General features: G+C 38.4%; 1 protein-coding gene across 9 annotated transcripts in view; it reads left to right on the forward strand.

Annotated features, from left to right (window-relative positions):
- Positions 1 to 6461: 6461 nt before the first annotated feature.
- Positions 6462 to 22329, forward strand: part of RUBCN (rubicon autophagy regulator) — a 57671-nt gene continuing 41803 nt past the window's right edge. For 8 of the 9 annotated variants that reach the window (XM_029939492.1, XM_029939495.1, XM_029939493.1 and 5 more), the window contains exon 1: positions 6462 to 6707. In XM_029939492.1, coding sequence (XP_029795352.1) covers positions 6643 to 6707 — 65 coding nt within the window. In that variant the 5' untranslated portion in view covers positions 6462 to 6642. Of the gene's footprint in view, positions 6708 to 16161; positions 16215 to 22329 lie in introns of all 9 variants that reach the window. The other variant, XM_029939499.1, reaches the window with a different exon arrangement.

The following is a 22329-nucleotide window of genomic DNA, read 5'->3' on the forward strand; positions in this document are numbered from 1 at the left end:
ACCTCAAGTATACTGTAGTATAGAGGTGGAATTTAAGGAAAGGTATTAAGCAGGCTGTGTTTTAGCTTATGGGCAAATAATAAATTGTATCATTTATCTTGAATGTATCATAGATAAGCTGCTATATAACAATTGCCACTTCAGATAGCTGTGAAATTAGGTGATTAACTAGTTGTTATTTAACCTTCTAATTTCTGTAGAAGTCTAATTACATGAAATAGAAGTTGGGGTTTTGATTTATTACTTTGCTTTTCTGTTTGGAGTGTCATTGTAACTACTGTATTGTAAATGATGGAAAATAATTGTATATGTTAAAAAAATAAATTGTGTTATATTCAAAATAAATAAATAAATAAAATTAAAAAAATAAAAATCCCATTTAATGTGAACTACTATAAGCTTTATTTTTTTTAATGCTTTATTTATTTTTGAGACAGACAGAGACAGAGCCTGAGCAGGGAGGGGCCGAGAGAGAGGGAGACACAGAATCGGAAGTAGGCTCTAGGCTCTGAGCTGTCAGCACAGAGCCCGACACGGGGCTCAAACCCACGAACGTGAGATCACTACCTGAGCTGAAGTTGGAGGCTTAACCGACTGAGCCACCCAGGCGCCCCTATAAGCTTTATTTTTTAAAAAAGATTTTTAAAGTTTATTTATTTTGAAAAAGAAAGAAAGAGAGAGAGAATCCCAAGCAGGTTCTGTACTATCAGCTCAGAGCCTGACATTGGGCTCTACATTATAAGCTGTGAGATCATGACCTGAGCTGAAATCAAGTGTTTGACACTTAACCAACGGAGTCATCCAGGTGCCCCCCCCAAATTTTCTTTAAAAGTAATCTCTACACTCTCCGTGGGGCTTGAACTCATGCCCCTGAGTCCAAGAGTCATATGCTCCACCAACTAAGATGGGCAGGCACCCCTATAAGCGAAAGAGAAAAGGAAAAAAAAATTTTTTTGGTAAATCAGTAAATGTGGTGAAATCAATGAAGTGGTTTTGGCAAAATTGGGTAGACTTCTAAAAATCCTAAGCTGTGGAAAAACAGAAATTAACTCAAAACAAATTAAAAATTAATCATTGGGGTGCCTGGGTGGTTCAGTCAGTTAAGCATCTGACTTCAGCTCAGGTCATGATCTCGCAGTTTGTGGGTTTCAGCCCCGAGTCGGGCTCTGTGCTGACAGCTCAGAGCCTAGAGCCTGCTTCAGATTCTGTGTCTCCCTCTCTGTCTGGCCCTACCCTGCTCATGATGTCTCTCTCTGAAAAAAATTAACATAAAAAAATTTTAATCATTATAAACTAAGAAATTTCCACGTGACATACTAAAATTTTGGTTACGTTGATTAGGATGCAGTCACAAGCAAGCAAAACCATACTAAAATCCTATTTTTAAAAAGTGTCTTAAAAATTCTTGCTTATTTTCACATCTAGAAAAATGTAAAAATAGTGTAATACCCGTATACCCTTCACCAAGATTCACCAGTTATTAAAGTTTTGTCACATATGCTTTCTGTATACAGATGATCCCCAACTTATGGCTTGAGGAGTTTTTTTGACTTTATGATGGTATGAAAGTGATAGGCATTCAGTTGAAACTGAACTTAGAATTCTAAATTTTGATCTTTTCCCAGGCTTAGTGATATTCAGTAGACACTCCGTCATGGTTCTGGGCAGGAGCAGCCAGTAGGCTCCTTACCAGCCAGGTGATCAGGAGGGTGAGTAACTAATACATTTACGAGTCCACACTCCTATAGCCATTCTGTTTTTCACTGTCAGTATTCAATACATTACATGAGATGTTCAACACTTACTAGATGGGCTTTGTGTTAGATAATTTTGAACCACTGTACGCTAATAATGGAAGTGCTCTGAGTATGTTTAAAGCAGGCGAGGCTAAGCTATGATGTTCAGTATATTAAGTGTATTAAATGCAATTTCAACTAATGACATTTTCAATTGATGATGGGTTTCTCAGGATGTAACCCCATTGTAAGTGGAGGAAGATTGGTATGCAGGCACACAATACATATTTTTTTCCAATCTAGGATCCATCCAGGTTCACATGTTGCATTTCTTTGTCCTGCCTCTTTTGTCTACTTTATTTTATTTTTTTTACATTTTAAGTTTATTTATTTATTTTGAGAGAGAGGGAGACAGCGCAGGTTGGGGAGGGGCAGAGAGAGGCAAAGAGACAGAATCCCAAGCAGGCTCCACGGGGTCAGCACAGAGCCTGATACACGGCTCAGACCCACAAATCGTAAGATCGTGACTTCAGCTGGTTGGACACTTAACCGACTGAGCCACCCAGGCGCCCCTCTTTTGTCTCCTTGAATCTGATAAAACTTGTCAGCTTTTCTCTTTATGATATTTACTACATTTTTGAAGATGGAAGGCAGTTATTGTATAGATTGTCTTCCAATTTGGCTTTGTCTTATTGTTAACCTGTGATTAGATTCAGGTTATTCACTTTTGTCATGAGTACTATGTAAGTGATGTGTTCTTCTCAGTATTTAACAGCAGGAGGCACATGATGTCATTTTATCATATTGGTGATTTTAACTTTGATCACTCGATTAAAGCATATCTGCCAGATTTCTCCATTGTAGTTACCTTTTTTTCTCATTTCTAATATGTAAATGATCTGAGGGGAGATAGCTTGAGAGTGTACAAATATCCTGTTTCAGAACAAATTTCACTAATGGCTTTACCATCCATTTATGATTCTTGCATCAATCAATTATTACAGTGGTGGCTCCAAAACAGTGATTTTCTAAGTCTGTCATCCCTCTGTATTCATTAGTTGACACTCTACTGTGGAAAACATCTCTCTTTCCCCCTTGCCCTCTCCCTTATTTATTTATTATTTGCTTACTTACATATAAACACATGTAAGTTTCCATAGAAATGCAGACCCATCCTTCATTCAAAATTTGTCTTTTGGAAAGAAAAGGGTGAAGAGTGTAAGGGCTGTGCTTACCTTTGAAAATAATGTTGACTATGTATACATATCATAAATTAACTCAGTTTGATGCTCAAATTGTTTTTAACTTGGCCAGTGGAAGCCATTCCTTAGCTTTTAAAATTAGAATATTTTTAAAAATATTGCTAAGAGTAATTTTAGTGAACATAATTTTTAAAAGCACATATTCATGATTATAAGTGATATTTGAGAAGACTATTTCTTCAAGCCAATGTTTTGGCAAATAGGTAAATGTAATGAGCTTTAAAAACCCATTATTTGAATAACTGATTCAAGTGAATTTGGCCTTCTACCAGTGGTACTCTGGGACCTATTACTACTTGTAACTGGTAATTTTGAAAACAGATTGATCAAGATCAAATTTATTCAAGTTTTTTGACTTTTAAAATATTACCAAGGGTGCCTGCGTGGCTCAGTTGGTTGAGCGTCCGGCTTCGGCTCAGGTCATGATTTTGAGGTTCGTGGGTTCAAGCCCTGTCAGGCTCTGTGCTAACAGCTCAGAGCCTGGAGCCTGTCTTTGGATTCTGTGTCTCCCTCTCTCTCTGACCCTCCCCTTCTCATGCTGTCTCTCTCTCTCTCTCTCAAAAATAAGTAAAAACTTAAAAAATTTTTTAAAAAATATTACTGAGTCACCTGGGTAGCTCAGTTGGTTAAGTGTCTGACTCTTGATTTTGGCTCAGGTCATGATCTCATGGTTCATGAGTTCTGGTCCTGCATTGGGCTCTGCGTGGACAACGTGGACCCTGCCTGGGATTCTCTTTCTCTCTCTGCCCCTCCCCTGTTCTTTCCTTCTTTCTTTCTCAAAATAAAATAAATAAGGGCACCTGGGTGGCTCAGTTGGTTAAGCATCCAACTTCGGCTTAGGTCATGATCTTGTTGTCCATGAGTTTGATCCCTACATCAGGCTCTTTGCTGACAACTCAGAGCCTGGAGCTTGCTTCAGATTCTGTGTCTCCCTCTCTCTCTGCACCTCCTCTACTAGTACTCTGCCTCTCTCTCTCTCTCTCTCTCTCTCAAAAATAGATAAAACATTTAAAAAATAAATAAATAAACTTAAAAAAATAACTAATTAGTTATGACTTCATAACTAGTTATTTTAAAAACTGTGCACATAAAAACTCAACACTCAAAACAAAAACTAGAGCAGACAATAACCTGATGACCTAGCAATTCCATTCTAAGTATGTATCTAAGAGAAGGCTTTGCTTATTTAAAAAAGGAGACATGTAAAAGAATGCAGCACTGTTTACAATAGCAAAAACCTGGAAACAACCCAAATGCCTATCAATGAAAGACAGCATGAATAAACTGGTGTATACACAATGGACTATTATATGGCAGTCAAAATCAATGAACTATAGTGACATATGATAATATGCATAAATCTTATCAATGTAATAATAAGTAAAAAAAAGTAAGACCCTCCCCCCAAATACAGGTCAATACCCTTTTTAAAGTTAAAACACAAAAAAAATTTTAAACAATACATCCTAGGAATATAGATTGATGCAAACAAACTATATAAAAAAGGAAGTTTGGGGAGCCTGTGTGGCTTAGTTGGTTGAGCATTCATTTTTTGATTTCAGCTCAGTTCATGATTTTAGTTTGTGGGTTTAAGCCAGGCGATGGGCTCTGTGCTGACATTGCAGAGCCTGCTTGGAATTCTCTCTCCCTCTTTCTCTGCCCCTTTCCAACTCACACACACACTCTCTCTCAAGAATAAATAAATAAAATTTTTAAAAAGGGAAGCTGTGTAATCATAAACGAGATTCAGGATATGTCCAGATGGGGTGAAGGAAAGCAGAGGGATGGGATGGGCGGTACATGGCTAGAGTAGGTTATTATCACGTTTATTAACTGTGATTCCTTTAAAGAAAATGTCCAACAGAAACTTGGACAAAACATTTCCCAGAACTTTTACTATAGAGCTCTCCCAGACTTTTATAATTATAGTTCTAGAATTGCCTGAAAAAGCTTTCGCGTAAGTATGATAAGATCATGTGGCAATAATTTGGGGTTTTACTGTATGCCAAAAAAATGAAGTTCGTACATTTGTAGAAATAGAAGGTAGTGAAATCCCAATGACTAACACTTCTTCCTTTAAAAGTATAACCCTTTCATAGGAAAGTACGAGAAAGTTTGAACAAAGTATTTTTATATAAACAGAAGTTGTAAATTGTAACTTGGTTAAAAAGCTCATTTCATTTTTAATTCACAAAAAAAGGTTTCTCAAATTTGAATATTCCTGTAAGCTACATATTATTTTTAATAGAGCAACTAGTTTTCCATGGAGTTAACCTAGATCATTCCCTCAAAGAGGAGTGTTGATTCTATCGTTTTACCATTGCTCTAATCTCAACCTCCTTGTTCCCATAGCCACTGCCCTAGTTCAGGCCTGGACTTGCAGACTAGTAACCCAAAGGCCACATTACATTTAACCTACAAACGTGTTTCCCACACCTCTGTGTAATGTTTACCAAAAAAAATGGTTGCTAATATTAAAAAATTTGGAAGCTGTGCTTAAAAATTCAGACTCCAGCTTCTATTGCAAAATCAGAATATAATTGGCAAATCCAGGCCTATATGCCCATTTTGCAACATTCAATTATAGAACAGGTGAAACTTCCCTTCTTGGATGAGGTTTCCAGTTCTTAGAGTTTCTGCTCTAACTGGCTCACTTCACTCAGCATTACCTACTCGGCCTCTCTAGGGATTTCCAATCTCTCATATCCATTCTTCCACCCTTACCTACAACCTAGTTCTCTAAGTAGGTTTGGTCAAATCACTTCTTGATTTTCATACCCTTAACTTGCTCCTAATTGTTCCAAGGATAATTGTTCCAAACTCCTTGAAATAACACTTCATGTTCTGGGGTCCCTGCTCACCAACACCATTCTATCACCACTACTTCTCAGCTCTTATTACTACTCAGAACAAGCACTTTTCACACCAGCAGACTTCCTTATACCTGGGCCACTGTTTCCACTTTCTCATCTCCTGGCTAATTCATACTTATCCTTTAAAACCCTGCTCTGACATCAATTCCCCAGAAAAACCTTCCCCTAAAGCCTTTTCTTCCTGTTTTTCCTTTCTGATCTCAAAGCAACCTGTGTCTTTCAGTTTGTAAGCTCTTCATTAAAATGCTTGAGGTCCCCAAACACCAACGACAGCTGTTAAACCAGGGTGGGCTGAAGTGGGGTGAATGGTACTTGGATTAAGACCAGTGTTATTTCCTAGTTTAAACTTCGGATCGAGTCTCGTCCCCAAGGTGAAACGCAACTGGAGTGCGTAAACGTTCATACCAGTACGGATTCCCGAGCCTGACATTGCTGTTACTGGCCTGGTGCACGGCCGCGAGCACGCATCCAATATCTGCATCCGCCGCGAGCGCGTCCTCGGATTGGATAGGGCGGTGCATGCTGGGAGCGACCGAGTCTTCTAAGTACTTACTGGGAGTTGTAGTTCATGGAGCCGGAAGTGGGGGTGGCAGGCGTAGGAACCGCAGCTGAGGCAGCAATCACCGCGCCTGCTGTCAACTTGGGTGTAGTGCATCATCCTGAGCCCACCCACCGAGGGTGCCTCCTCTGTTTCCGGGGGGCTTCGGAAGCCCTGAGGGGCGAAGCGGCTGGGACACCTCTCTTCAGAAGGAGGCGACGTCGCAGCCTCGGATGCGGCCAGAGGGCGCGGGAATGGAGCTCGGCGGCTGCGAGGAGCGCCTGCCGGAGGAGAGCAGGTGGGCTGGAAAGGGCAGCCGGGTCGGGGGCAGATAGACGTGCCAAATCACCGGGAGAGTTGGGAGGGCTCGGAGGGCACCGGGAGAAGTCGTGATAGAGATTAGGGCGATTGCTGTGGGCGACTTGTTTGGTAAGAAATTGTGAAAAGAGGGACTGACAGGGCGTGGATAGGACGGACGGAGGAACGTAATGAGGGTACAGGAGTGTTGAGTAGAATGTGCGGAGGTCAGGGGGAGCCGGAGGGAGAGGTGGGTATTGAGAGGTGCTGTGGTGAGATTTTCCTGGCCAGAGTCTATAGATAGGAGAAAGGCACAGGTTGCCCCCAGTGAAACTTGAGGTGATAGCAAGTCGGACCAACACTGAGAAGGTTGATGTTGTAAAAATTTCTGGGCGCAAAGGTTAGGCATTATGAGTGGCCTAGAAAGAAGCTTAGGCAGGGACAAGTGTGAAGGAGAAGTCGAGAAGGAGGGCCTGTGTATGAAAGTGGACGATTGTAATGGCCATGATGTGGGGGAGGGGGCTAGCTAATGAGACTAGAAATTGTGTGCGTGCCTCTGTCAATGTGGCAGGACCCCTCAGCCATTTCCTTTTCATCGTCAGACCCTTCACTCCTTCCCCGCAATGCAACTAAGCAATTTCACATTTATTTATGCCGAACTATTATCATCCATTTCATACTTTTTAGAAATGGAGGTTTTAAGATTTTACAACTTTGACTAAATAGTGACTTATACTCTGTATAGGTGCCCCCCATTTTTAGAGTTTGCTTCACTGAGAAAACATCAGGAGGGGGAAATTAATGAGATACTGTGCCAAGGTGAAGACCTGGCTGTTTGTAAGTTTGACTCCTCTTTTCTGTATACTGTTAGCTTGCGGCCTGTTGTACAAAACGTGGACTGACAAGATTGGGTTCCTGCCTGAGATGTATGAATGATGAGTTCAGTGAAACCGAACATTTTACTTCCCTTTTCCATGTTTCAGTTTCTGCTTATGTATATTTGGCTATTTATTCTTCTTCCAGATGTCTGTGAAATGTTTCATTTAAAAGGTCCCATATAAATTCTATCCAAGTTTTGGGGTCATTTTTATTTTCCTTTACCAGTTCATGTGGGAGAGGCTGGGTTGGAAATTCAAGTTCGAATTTCCACCCTGTCTAGCTGGCCATCTAGCTAGGTTAGTTATTAATGTATTTAAACAAACACTTATCACATGCCACACACTGTTAAGAGACCTGCAAGTGTTATTTAATCCTCATGACAGCCATAGGAGGCAGAAATTATTATCCTCACCATTTTATAGATGAGGAAGCTGAGACATGGGAAGGATAAATAACTTGCCAATTTCATATAGTGAATCCTGGTGGAACTGGGACTCAAAACCAGGCAATTTGGTTCCAGAGTCTGCACTTTTAATACTTAAGCTATGCTGCCTCTCATTATGTTAATATACTGAGACAAATGTATAAGATAATGAATTTTATAGCATTCTATGCCTATGACTTAGGCCAGTAGGAGAGCTCATTTGCGGGTATCTTTTTCTCTATATTATTTTTTTCTGTGTTTACCTCTGAACCAAGCAACTCTAGTCAGAATTTAATTTCTGCAGTGGGATTACCCGACAAGGTCCCTGGTATTGTTGCTATAGCCACTGCTGGTTAACTCAGAATGTGTTGTTTAATGAGATTTCATGGCACCAATGGCCTCCTTAGTTCCAAACAGACAGCTGGCATATACATGCCTTGTGCCTGAGAATTGAGGCATTGTGGCTGGGTCACTGCAAACCTAACTTTCTATGGTCAATAAAATGCCCAATTCAGAAAAAATCCTCATAATGAGATGGCCTTGTTTTTATACATAAAGGATAAACTTATCAATATATTTTCTGAAAGCAGTTGTTGTAGTGAAATATGCATAAGCTTTATAACCAGATAGACTCGCATTTGAATCCTAGCATTACTGCTTAATTTTTTTTAAGTTTAATTATTCAGTTTGAGAATACACAAGTAGGGGAGGGGCAGAGAGAATCCCAAGCAGCCTCCTCACTGTCAGTGCACTGTCAGTGCAGACCCATGCCTGCTTGAGCTCACGAACCAAAAGATCATGGCCCCCACTGAAATCAAGAGCTGGACCCTTAAATGACTGAGCGCCCCAGGCGCCCCTCTGTTACTTAATTTGGCTTTGTATCTGGGAAAAATAATGCCTTCCTGACTGGTAAGTTGTGAGGGTTTGATAAGATAATGTACATGAAGCTCCTCAGAGAGTGCCTGGTATTTACTAAGTGCAAAAAAAATGCCTACTTCTGTTCCCTCCCCAGTTTTCTTGAAATAAGGTGGGTGAGTGCTTTTCTGGTTGCTGTTTTCAATTGTATAACCTGTTCTTCCTCCTTCCATGACTCCTCTGAATTCAGCACACTGAAGATTGGGGTGTTAGCCTACCTTTTCACTCTGTCCTTGGAGTATAGTAATTTCATAGGTTCCCTTATTTTTCATCTAACTAGTTATCACTCTAGCAAAATGCTACAGTGCTTAGAGATGATACGTTAGAGATGATATGGTAGTAAATACCAGTTGTTTGGAGGTGTCTGGTGAAAGTAGTAAACAGTGAAAGGAATGGTTCTGCTAGCGTTGCTCTGCCACCCTAGCTAGACTGCCGTGGGCTGCGCTTGGGAATCAGCTATATGTAGAGTTTTCCTGATGAAGTGATCCAAATAAAGTCAAAATTCAAGTACTAAAATACAAAATAATGCCAAACTGAGTTCATTCCATTGACTGAAACCTTTTCATCCTCTGTTGTCTATCTCTGTGAATAATATTTTTCATTCAGTCAGCTACCCTGAAATTTGATACTTCCTTCTTCATTTCCCATATCCAAGCAGTTACCAGGTCCTGTGAATTTTGTTCTTGATTTTTCTCTTGAAGCTTTATTTTTTCTCCATTTCCAAATATATTTGCTCATATTACTAAAGTTCCAAGGGGTAGTATTGCTTTAGGCGCAGCTAAATGTAGGTTCTTAAACAAGAATTTGTTCCTATCTGTGGACTCTTCTTCCCTATGTTTTGGTTTCATTTTTAGGCAAAATCTTCTATAGGATAATGCTTAGCAACTTCAAGTTTAGTAATTCTAACCGAAGGGGAAAAAAGGCTATCCCAATAGATACAACAAAAGCAAAAATTCAGAGGCTGACTGTTCTGGGTCTGAGTTGAATTCTGTTCCTCTTCTTATAATCGAGATATGGAATATGCTGGTCATTCAGGCCTAAATTTTGTGCTCAACCCTGGATCCTATGGCAAGGGGATACTTTCTTGGAATTTCATGGACCAGAGTAAGTTGCAGAAGGGGGATTCCTCTGTGGAAAATCAAGGTTCTGTTACCAAAAGAAAGGGACATGAATTCTGGGCACATATAAACAATATATTCATTGAAAACTCTATTATCTTTCATTGTGGATTGTCTCAGTAGCCTCCTAAATGATCTCCCAGTCTGGACCCTAGCCCCAATTCCGGACAACTACCACTGCTACCACCTTAATTTTTCAGAAGCAGTTACTATAGTATTTTGCTCTGAAATGTTTAGTCCTCTCTTACTGAAAATAGAAAATAGTTAAAACTCCTTCCCTGGTATTTAATCTGCACCTTGACCCCTATGAAATTGCCAGTTACAGAACAGTGGCATTCACTCATTCTTATATCTTCCTCATCATTCTCATTCTTGCTTCTCCACATTCCCTGCAGTACCTACTCCTTTGCCTGGAAGGCTCTTAGTCATCTTTCAAATAATGCTCCTTTATTTTTTTTTTTTTAGTTAAAAAAGTTTTTTTAAATGTTTGTTTATTTTTGAGAGAGAGAGAGCAAGCTCTAGCACAAGTGGGGGAGGGGCAGAGAGAGAGACACACACAGAATCCGAAGCAGTCTACAGGCTCTGAGCTGTCAGCACAGAGCCTGAGGCTGGTTGTGAGATCATGACCTGAGCTGAAGTCAGCCGCTTACCTGACTGAACCACCCAGGCATCCCATAAATAATGCTAGTTTAGAAGGCATCCTTACCTGCCCTTTTCCATATCTACACACACTTCTCTCTTCATGGGATAGTTATGTGAGTGCCCATCTTCCCTCTTTCATTATGAACACCTGGAGAGATGGTGACTCCCCCTCTTTATCACCATAAGCCCAGTGCCTAACATATAATCAGCATGCAATGAGTATTTACTTGAGGAATGGAAACGTTAACAGTTTGGTCAGCCTCTTACAGGGGAGCAAGTGTCAGTGGTACTGTTGTCATTGGAAGGGCCTCTTTTCTCCCTTTCTCCCTATTCATTTTCACTTTTTTACATTAGTTCTCATTTCTTATTTTCTTTCCTTTCTTTTCCTTTTTTAAGTGGTAAAGCAGGAGGATCACATAATTTTTGAGCAATCTGTACTTCTGGCCCAGTTATTAGTTCTGCTACCCCCACTACTCACTGCCTTCACCACCACCCCGCAACATACCTTTGAAGCCCTGGCAGGGGGGAAATACTATTGCTAGAACCTGGGTGAGGGTGGTCTCTCAACTGACAGCAGGGACTCTTAGCTGAAGCTTTCCCCAGGTATCCTTCCCACAGTTGTTCTGCTTTTTATAGCTGCTTTATCACCTCTTTTCTTTTTTAATTTTTTTTAATATTTATTTATTTTTGAGGGACAGAGACAGAGTGTGAACAGGGGAGGAGCAGAAAGAGAAAGAGACACATAATCTGAAGCAGGCTCCAGGCTCTGAGCTAGCGGTCTGCACAGAGTCTGACGCAGGGCTTGAGCCCATGAACCGTGAGATCATGACCTGACCCAAAGTCGGATGCTCAACCAACTGAGCCACGCAGGCACCCCATCACTACTCTTCTTAAATGGAATTGTTTTGTGTATGTTTTGTTTTGTTATCTTGCCTCCATAAATCTTACCAACCAACCTGGGTGGTTATAGACCAGTTCTGTCCAACATGATAATCACTACCTACGTGTGGCAATTTAAGTTGAAATTAATTAAAATTAAACAAATTTAAAATTTCAGTACTGTAGTCATATTCTTCAGATTTCAAGTGCTTAATGGCCACAGTGTCCAGTGGCTGCCATACTGGACAGCATAGATATAGCACATTTCCAGCATCGTAGAAAGTTCAATTGAACAATCCTGTTATAGACTTAAATCTGAGTTTTTCAGGAAACAACTAGAGTATGCTTAGATTTTGTTTAGTTCCTCCGAATCAGGTTTGCTTCAAGTTTAACCCACACTTGATTGAGAGGAGAGATGATTATTAAAGGAAGTCATAAATTATTAGTGACTAAATATGGACTTGGCAAACTCTCCTCAAAATTTGTGGGGCCATGGCCTCTGCCAATGAAATTCACAGAAATTGTGCTAGATCATAGGACTGAAGAGATGATTAATTTTCTACCAGAAAATAACAGAACCCCATAATTTCTAAAAGATTCTAACACAGTCTCTCTGTGAGCTTTCTCATTTGGATGCTTCTGTGAAGAAAGCATTAAGAGCCATAATTTCAATTCCCTCTTCACCCCATTCAATACCATGACTTTTTTTTTTCTCCTCAAGAGCCCTGTGAGATTTAAAATTTTTGTCTGTTTGTTTGTTTTTTACTATTTGTTCTACCTTTGTTATTTGTTCACTATCTTATAGCTTTATGGCCAGAGAATATGCCTGTACTTCTTCTTCTCTGGAGGATTGATTCACTTTGTGTGTGTGTGTACTTTACTTAGTACAAAACTAGCTTTTGTGAATGTTTTATTTTTAAAAAAGTGTTCTTCAGGATGTAGCTTTCTAGATGTAAAGAACATTATATATTGTTTAGCTTTTCTAATCACTTTTTACTTTATGGTTTTCATGACCTGAACATTAATCTCCTATTACCATTGTTTTTTCTATTTTCATTTTTTTAAAATCTTACTTTTAAGTAATCTCTGTACTCGTGGGGACTTGAACCCACAAACCTGAGGTCAAGAATCGCGTGCTCCCACTAACTGAACCAGCCCCTCAATTTTCTTTCTTCTGTCTTCTACTGTTTTTGTTTCGTGTGTGTGTTTTGTTTTATATCTTTTTTTTTTATATCTTTTTATGTATATTACATACATAAAAATTAATGAGAGCTGTATTTTTATTATGGCCTCTTTTTTAATGATTCTTGTCTTGAATGCAACCTTAGCCAAATATCTTAATTTCAGCTTACCTTTTTGCTTGATTGGCTGTTTTGTTTTAAATAGTTGAGTTTAGGGGCACCTGGGTGGCTCAGTCGATTAAGTGTCTGACTTCAGCTCAGGTCATGGTCTTACAGTTCATGAGTTCGAGCCCTGAGTCGGGCTCTGTGCCAACAGCTCAGAACCTGGAGCCTGTTGTAGATTCTGTGTCTCCCTCTCTTGCTGCCCCTCCTTCCTCATGCTCTGACTCTCTCTCCTCCAAAAATAAATAAAAACATTTAAAAAATTTAAATAGTTGAGTTTATTTCATTGACTTTTATTTTTGTCATATCTGTTTCATCTTAATTCTGTCATCTTTTAAAAATGATTTTTAAAACTTTTTTGTTTATTTTTGAGAGAGAGACAGAGTATGTGGGTGGGAGAAGGGCAGAGAGAGAAGGGGACATAGAATCTGAATCAGGCTCCAGGCTCTGAGCTGTCAGCATAGAGCCTGATGTGGGCTCAAACCCACGAACTGGGAGAGCATGACCTAATCTGAAGTTAGACGTTTAACTGACCCACCCAGGTGCCCCTAAAAATTATCTTTATAATATTCTCAGAATTGCTCTTTCTTTGCCTCAGCAATTTTTAAGATAGTCTAGTTCAGAGGTGCCTGGGTGGCTCAATCAGTTAAGCGCCTGACTCAATTTCAGCTCAGGTCATGATATTATGGTTAGTGAGTTTGAGCCCTGCCTCTGGCCCTGTGCTGCAAGTGGGGAGAAGCCTGCTTAGGATTCTTTTTCTCTCTCTCTCTGTCTCTTACCCTCTCCTTCTCCCTCTCCCTCCCCCATATGGATGCATGCACATGCATGTGCTTTTGCTCTCTCTCTCTCTCAAAAATAAATAAACTTAAAGATAATCTCTCTCCTCTCTCTGCCCCTCCCCCTCTCAAAAATAAGCAAGCATTTAAAAAAATTAAAAAAAGATAATCTAGTTTTAGTTGTAATGTTAGCTAGCTTTTACTTTAAAATAGTATCCCTAAAACTGAAGCAATTGAAGCAGTCTTTCTTTCCTCCTGTGTCTTTGCTATCAAAGTGGTGGTGTGTGCCTCCTTTACCTTGCTTGTAAAGCGTTCTGCTACCCAGACAGCCTAATATGACTATAGTAATGATATTGGCTTTCTTAGATAGCTCATGAAATTAGCCTTATTGCTTTGCAATAAAACCTTATATGTTTCTACCATTCTATCAACTAAGCAGATTTGAGTCCCTTTTGTATACAGGATACCTCCAAATCTGAGGAAGTCTTTTCTAGCTTTCCTGCTTCGCCGAGAGCACCATGAACATAATCAGGCCTTGAAATCTAACTAAGAGGAGATTTAACCCTAGTTTTAAAATCAGTTGAGACATTTTTTAGATGCAGAGCACAATGACAAATCTTAATATGTGTTACAAACTGTCCAATCTAGATAGTTTTTGGCAGAATTTTCTCTGAGGCAGAATGGGTAAAAAGGCTTTATTCAGGTACCCCTTCTAATATAGTTGGATTTATTATATTCATGCAGTGGAAGTTCAAAGAGGGAAAAGGACAGAGAAGAGAGAAGGAATATTATTATCTGCTCTATGATGGTGCTTTCTATAGAGAGAAGGAATATTATTATCTGCTCTATGATGGTGCTTTCTATAGATGATCAGTTGTTACCCAAGGATGTAACAGCTAGTTTGTGGAGAGCTGGGATTCAAATTCAGGTTGGCCTGATGATGAAGTTTGTTCTCTTTCTGCTGCATGACATTTTCTCTGTCCTTATTAAAGCACAAAAGAAATAAAAACATGGGCTCTGTCCTTGAAGAAACAAACCACATACAATAACAATTTTTTTAAGGATGATTAGGAGGAATGTTATATTGAGTGTATATTATAGGATTTCAAACAAAGGAGTTATAACAGGTCAAACCATTTAGAACTTTTTTCTAATGTTTGTTTATTTTTGAGAGAGAGAGTATGTGTATGTGTGTGTGTGAGTTGGGAAGGGGAAGAGAGATGAGGGGTCAGAAAATCTGAATGAGCTCTATGCCAGCAGCAGACAATCCGATGTGGGGCTTGAACTCATAAACTGAACTCAAACCATGACATCATGACATGATCCAATGTCAAACACTTAAAACTGACTGAGCCACGCAGGTCTCCTTATTTAGAACTTCTTTAGGAGAAGGTTGAACTAGAGCTGGACCTGAATCCCTGAATTCATAAATCAAGTCATGGAAGGAGGTATAAGGTTGGCATGTTTATAATAGGGTGTGGTAGGGAGAGAGACTATATTCAAATTGGGGAGTACTGAGCAGGATAGTTGGTATTTAGATTGGGGCTATCTGATGAAGACATTTTGAACTCCATACTGAGGAGTTTGTACATCATCAGTGGTTAGGTCTCTGACATAAGGGATTTTCCTTTTGTTAAATCTAGTCATTGTTGAAATTCAATAAATTTGATGTCATTCAAATGTAGTATGATTGGTGAGGCATTTGTTGAATAGATAGGAAGTTACAAGCATGCCTGCTAGTACTGCGTATTCCTTCCAAGATGACAAGATTCTGCTGTCAGCCATTAAAGAGATGGGACTGGCCAATGGTTAGGTTCTCCTAGGAGCTCCAGAGCTGAGAGACTATAATGAAGTCAAGCATGTTTTTTTCTGTAAGCATATTATTTACTTAAAAACATCATAAATATTTAACTGCATACTCCGCATGTCAGATACTATATAATTAAAACCAGAAAATATGGAGCCAGATGAGAAGAAAATTAAACATAAATCAAATGTGGTAGTCTAAGGTTATCAATTGTTATTTCACTTAACTATGTTTTTCTCTGCTATAAAAAAGGAACCTATTACTTCTTTTCAGGGAGTGCTTTTTGGTATTAAAAGGCCCAGGTGTTTGCCGGACCACAGCCTTTCAGCATAAGATGTCCTTGACGCTTTGGTATTTTAAAAAATCCTTGATGGTATTTTCCAGCCTCTTGTTTGCTAACTTTGTTCAGATTATTGATCATTCATTAATTGCTAGGCTCAAGGAAGGCCAAATAGTTCTTTCCTTCTTTATATTCCCCTCATATAACCAAAGGTAACCAGTACTACATATCTTAATTTATCTCAGTATTTTATAAGTAATAATTTTATATTTTGCTTTTTATACTTTAACATACTATCTATCATTAATTTTGGAAAGTCTTCCTAATGAAAAATTTGAATGGTTTCATGATATTCCATCATTTGGATATCACATACTTTTCTTACATTTCAGGGATCAAATCCTTATCTGACTTGGGACAACCTGACCTTCAGTCTTGATTTCAGGTAGATACCACAATTCATTGCAGATAAATGGCACACTGTGGAGGGGGTATGCCAATAAGTTGAAGCTGTTTCCTTGTACCTCTGAAAAGGATGCTGGGGATCCAAGACATGTTAATATATATTTCTTGGATTAAAATCGCACTTTACAATTGCATGATATTTATTATGTGTTAACTATACGTCATATAGTTCAGTTATTTTTAGTGATTATGTGTTAGTTATATGGCATTGCTCTTTTTTATTTATTTATAAGTTTATATTTGAATTCCAGTTAGTTTACATATAGTGTCATATTAGTTTCAGGTGTACAATGTAGCGTGATTCAACACTTGGATACATCACCTGGGACATAGCACTTTTTAAAAAAAATAACATTTGCCTATAACTTTTCTGTTTTAACCTTGAGTGTCACTTTTTAAAAAATTCCAGTGTACTTACATACAGTGTTATGTTAGTTTCAGGCATACAGGATAGTGATTGAACAATTATCTCTGTTACTCAGTGCTCATCATGATAACTGCACCCTTAATCCCCTTCACCCATTTCACCCATTCCCTCCACTCACCTCCCCTCTGATAACTATCTGTTTGTTTTCGGTTAAGAGTCTATTTTTTAGTCTCTCAATGGACACTTGGGCTGCTTCCATTATTTGGCTATTGATTGTAAATAATGCTGCAATAAACATAGGATTGCATATATTTTTTCAAATTAATGTTTTTGTATTCTTTGGGTAAATACCCAGTAGTAGAATTACAGGATCATGTGGTAATTCTATTTTTAATTTTTTGAGGAACCTCCATACTGCTTTCCACAATGGCTTTACTAGTTTGCATTCCCACCAACAGTGCAAGAGGGTTTCTTTTACTTAATATCATTACCAACACTTGTTGTTTCTTGTATTTTTTATTGTAACTATTCTGGCAGGTGTAAAGTGATATCTCATTGTGGTTTTGATTTGCATTTCCTTAATGTGAGTGATATTGAGTGTGTCTGTCTGCTGGGCATCTGCATGGCTTCTCTGGAGAAATGTCTCTTCATGTCTTCTCCCCATCTCTTAATAATCTTATCATTGTGTGTGTGTGTGTGTGTGTGTTCAATATTGTAAGTTCTTTTTTTTGAAATTTATTTTTTGAGAAAGAGTGTAAATGGGGGAGGGGCAGAAAGAGGGGGATAGGGGATCCTAAATGGGCCCTGCATTGCTGACAGGCTGACAGGGGCAACATGGGGCTCAAACTCAAGAGCTGTGAGATCATGACCTGAGCCAAAGTTGGATGCTCAACCAACTGAGCTACCCAGGTGCCCCTCAATCTTGTAATTTTTAAATAAATTTTGGATACATCATTTAATAAATTGTAAGATGTATCATTTGAGAATCTCTTCTCCCATTCTGTAGATTGTCTTTCAGTTTTCTGATTGTTTCCTTTGCTGTGCAGAAGCTATTTATTTATTTATTTTTAAGTAGGCTTCATGCCCAGGATGGAGCCCAATGCAGGGCTTGGACTCATGACCCTGAGATCAAGAGTTGATGCTTAACCAACTGAGCCACCCAAGCACCGTCTGTTTTTTTTTTTTTTTCTTAACTAAGAAGGTTTTTGTTTTGATATAGTACCAATAGTTTATTTGTGCTTTTGTTTCCTTTGCCTCAGGAGACATATCTAGAAAAGTATTGCTATGGCTAATGTCAGAGAAATTACTGCCTGTGCTCTCATCTAGGCTTTTTTCAGGTCTCACGGTTAGGTTTTTAAAAGTTTTATTTATTTTTAAATAAATGAGCACAAGCAGAGGAGGGGCAGAGAGAGAAGGGGAGAGAGAATCCCAAGCAGGCTTCACACAGCACAGAGCCCAACTGGTGGCTCAAACTTAGAATCCATGAGATCATGACCAGAGATGAAACTGAGAGTCGTACGCCTAACTGACTGAGCTGCCCAGACGCACAAAGTCCTTAATCCATTTTGAGTTTATTTTGTGTATATGTGAAGTGGTTTGGTTTCATCCTTTTGCATGAAGCTGTCCAGTTTTCCAATTACCATTTTTTGAAGAGACTATCTTTTTCCCATTGCATATTCTTGCCTCCTTTGCCAAAGATTAATTGACCACATGATTGTGGATTTATTTCTGGGCTCTCCATTTGATTCTCTTGATCCATGTGTCTTTTTATGTGCCAATACCATACCATACTGTTTTGATAACTATAGCTTTGTAGTATATCTTGAAATCTGGGATTGTGATACTTCCAGTTTTGTTCTTCTTTTTCAGTATTGCTTTGGCTATTTGGGTCTTTTGTGATTCCATACAAATTTTAGGATTATTTGTTCTACTTCTGTGAAGAATGCTGTTGGTATTTTGCTAGGGATTGCATTAAATCTGTAGATTTCTTTGGGTAGTATGGACACTTTAGCAATATTCTTCTAAACCATGAGCATAGTATCTCTTTCCACTTGTGTTTTCCTCAGTTTCTTTCATCAGTATTTTATAGTTTTCAGAATACAGGTCTTTAATCTACTTGGTTCAGTTTATTCCTAGGTATTTTATTATTTTTGGTGGATTTGTAAATAGGATTGTTTTCTAATTTCTCTTTCTGCTACTTCATTATTAGTGTATAGAAATGCAACAAATTTCCAAAGTTCTCTAAATTAATTTTGTATCCTATAATCTTAGTGAATTCACAGATCACTTTAGTAGTTTTTTGGTGGAATCTTTAGGATTTTCTATATACCGTATCATGTCATCTGCAAACAGGGAAGGTTTTACTCCTTTTTTTCCCCTACCATTTTGGATGCCTTTTATTTCCTTTTCTTGTTCAGTTGCTGTGGCTAGGACTTCCAGAACTATGTTGAATAAAGGTGGTTAGAGTAGACATCCTTGTCTTGTTCCTGATCTTAGGGGAAAAGCTCTCAGTTTTCACTACTGAGTATGATGTTCATTGTGGGTTTTTCATGTATGGCATTTATTTTGTTGAGGTATGTTCCTTCTAAACCTACTTTGTTGAGGGTTTTTATCATGGATAGATGTTGTATTTTGTGAAATGCTTTTTCTGCATTTATTGAAATGATTGTGTCATTGTTTATCCTTTCTCTTATTGACGTGATGTATCACATTGGTTGCTTTGTGAATATTGAACCACCTTGTATCCCAGCAATAAATCCCACTTGATTGTGATGAATGTTTTTAAAAAATCTATTATTGGGTTTGGTTTGGTAATATTTTGTTGAGGGTCATTGCATCTATGTTCATCAGAGATATTGGCCTGTAGTTCTCTCTCTCTTTTTTTATTTTTTGTAGTGTCTTTGTCTTGGTTTGATATCAAGGTAATGCTGGCCGCTTGAGTGTTGCTTCTAATAGTGACTTGGCAAGCTTAAGACTGAGCTGGCATTTAGGAAAACTTTCCTTGAATATCCTTATTTGAGTTGCTTAAGCAATTTCTATTCCTCTTTCAAGGAGGAATCAAGTCAAAATCATCCCAATAGGTAGGACTTTATTCTGAGTTTGGCTTAACTGTTGATGAAAATGATTCAGGTAGCAATGGATTACGCTGTCCCTTGCCACTCAGGCCTGCTTCTTCCTTGGCACAGGATGAGATGCTTAGAAATACTTGCTTTTAAATTATGGTGATTAAGGGAGAGCACTCTCTGTACTTGGAGAAGTGGCTCTGCAGAGGGCTACTTAGAACTTAATATACTTCAGAGGCCTTGCTTTGCCCAGATAAAGGTTACATCAATTCAAGGTGATACTATTCAAATAATTATTACTGAACAGGTTTCACCCAAGAAAGACTGACCTTATTTACTGAAAGTGTGGTTAAAGAATACAGAGGCATATTTGATTTCTCATGGTCATCTGTTCACTTGCATATAAGATTCAGGTATGAATAGATTAATCTAACTATTGAGTATGGGCTCCGGTTGAATTTAGCATTTCAATTCTCTGAAAGTGATAACTGCATCATTAGGATAAAGTATTCTAAAAAGGTAAAGACACTATATAGACTAGCTATGTAAATAATTTTTTTTATGTTTACTTCTGCAGGAGCTTATACCAAATATAAATGATTTGGTGTATCTTAGAAAAAGCCATATTCTTTTGTAGCTTTGGTATCTTAGAGATGCTACATTGTGGGGAAGGAAAGTTCTTTAGCTTTGTTTAGTAGAAGTTGGTAGTAGATCTGAATGCTCAGGTTTCTAGGATTTCAGTGCTATTTATATAATTGTGGAAACAAAGCCTCAGGATGATAGCGTGCTTGATGTCTGCTTCCAGAATTTATAATGTTCTTTGATAGTTCTGCTTGTAAGATGGAGAGTAACTCAGAGCATAGATATGTCAAGTCACTTGAGGAAGCAAACTGTTCTCAGGCCTGCAAGACTTGATTGTAACCTGTTGGAATGTGAAAACTGTGTCAGTGTGAACAGGCCAAATTAACCCTAAGGAAGCACAGGAGATGGAGAATCACTGAAGCAAAAGTTGGCAGTCATTTGACCTCTGTGATGGCAGTTTCTCATAGTATAACAATAAATGACTATCTAAGACAATTAATGACTATCTAAGTCCTCTGTACATCTTAGTTATTCTGACTGGAATGGAATTAGAACAAGACAATGGCCAACAGGTACATGAAGAGGTGCTCAGCATCACTAATCATCAGGGAAATACAAATTTAAAAAAACTGCAGTGACATAGGCCCTCACGCTTTTTAGAAGGGTTGTCATCAAAAAGACGAGAGAAAACAAATGTTAGTGAAAAGGCAGAGAAAATGGAATCCTTATGCACTGCTGATGGGAATATAGTGGTGCAGTCACTGTAGAAAACAGTATGGAGATTCCTCAAAAATTAAAAATAGAAATACTGTCTGGGTGTATATCCAAAGGAAGCAAAAACAGGATGCTGAAGAGGTATCTGTACCTCCGTGTTTAGTGCAGCATTATTTATAATAGCCATGTTATGGAAACAACGTTAGTATCCATGGATAGATGGATGGATAAAGAAAATGTGACACACACACACACACACACACACACACACACACACACACAGAGGAATATTATTCAGCTCTAAAAAGAGAAATCCTGCCATTTGTGACAACATGGATGGACCCTGAGAGCATTATGATAAGTGAAATAAGTCAAACAGAGACAAATACTGTATAATCTCACTTATATATGGGGTCTAAAAAAGCCAAACTCCTGGAAATAGAGAGCAGACTGATGGGTGATTGCTAGAGGTGGGGGATGAAGGAAACGGGTACACTTCCAGTAATCGGATAAATAAATTCTGGGGATGTAATGTACAGCATGGGTGACTGCAGTTAACAAGACTGTATAGTATATTTGAAAGCTGCTAAGAAAGTAGATCTGAATGTTCTCATCATAAGAAACAATTTGTAACTATGTGAGGTGATGAATGTTAACTAGGCTTAATGTGGTAATCATTTTGCAGTATTTATATATATCAAATCATTATGTTAAATACTTCAAGCTAGTATAATGTTATGCGTCAATTATATCTCAATAAAATTGGGGAAAAAGAAAATGGGATAAATGAGTTTGGTGACTTGAATGTTTAAAAGGTGTAAGGTTAAGAAAAGCATGATGTCTCCCAGTTTGAATAAATTCCTGGTCTTAAGGCCTTGAGAGCAGAAGACCAAATTGAGATTCATCTGGCTTTCTCTTTTTAGATGACACTCTTATACTGGATCTAGCTTCATTCATTATATTTCATTTGTCTTTACTCATCCACTTTTAAAAATTACTCAGAAAATGTACAAAATAGGCTAGTTTTGAGTACTGATAGAAAGGATTCTAATTCAGGGCCCTTCCGCCCTTACAGGTATTTAAATTATGTAAAATAGTTACGGTGAAAGTTCCCTGAAAAAAATGATTATTTCCATGACTGTCCTTGACAAGTACAAAGAGTAGTATTCTAAAAAGAAATGGAAGGGCAAGATAAAGTGCGCAGTATGACAATTGAAGGCCTAAGAGGAAGAGTTTGGCATTTTATCTCCTCATGTTTTCTTTATGCAGTTTGATTCAGTGCATCCAACTTTTTTCATTCAATTGAAGTTCGTTTTCAGTTTTTATGGGGGTGGAAACTGTTGAGAAAATGCTGGAGATTTCAGAGGAAC

The sequence above is a fragment of the Suricata suricatta genome, chromosome 5 (genome assembly GCF_006229205.1).
Source record: "Suricata suricatta isolate VVHF042 chromosome 5, meerkat_22Aug2017_6uvM2_HiC, whole genome shotgun sequence".
Taxonomy (NCBI): Eukaryota; Metazoa; Chordata; class Mammalia; order Carnivora; family Herpestidae; genus Suricata; species Suricata suricatta.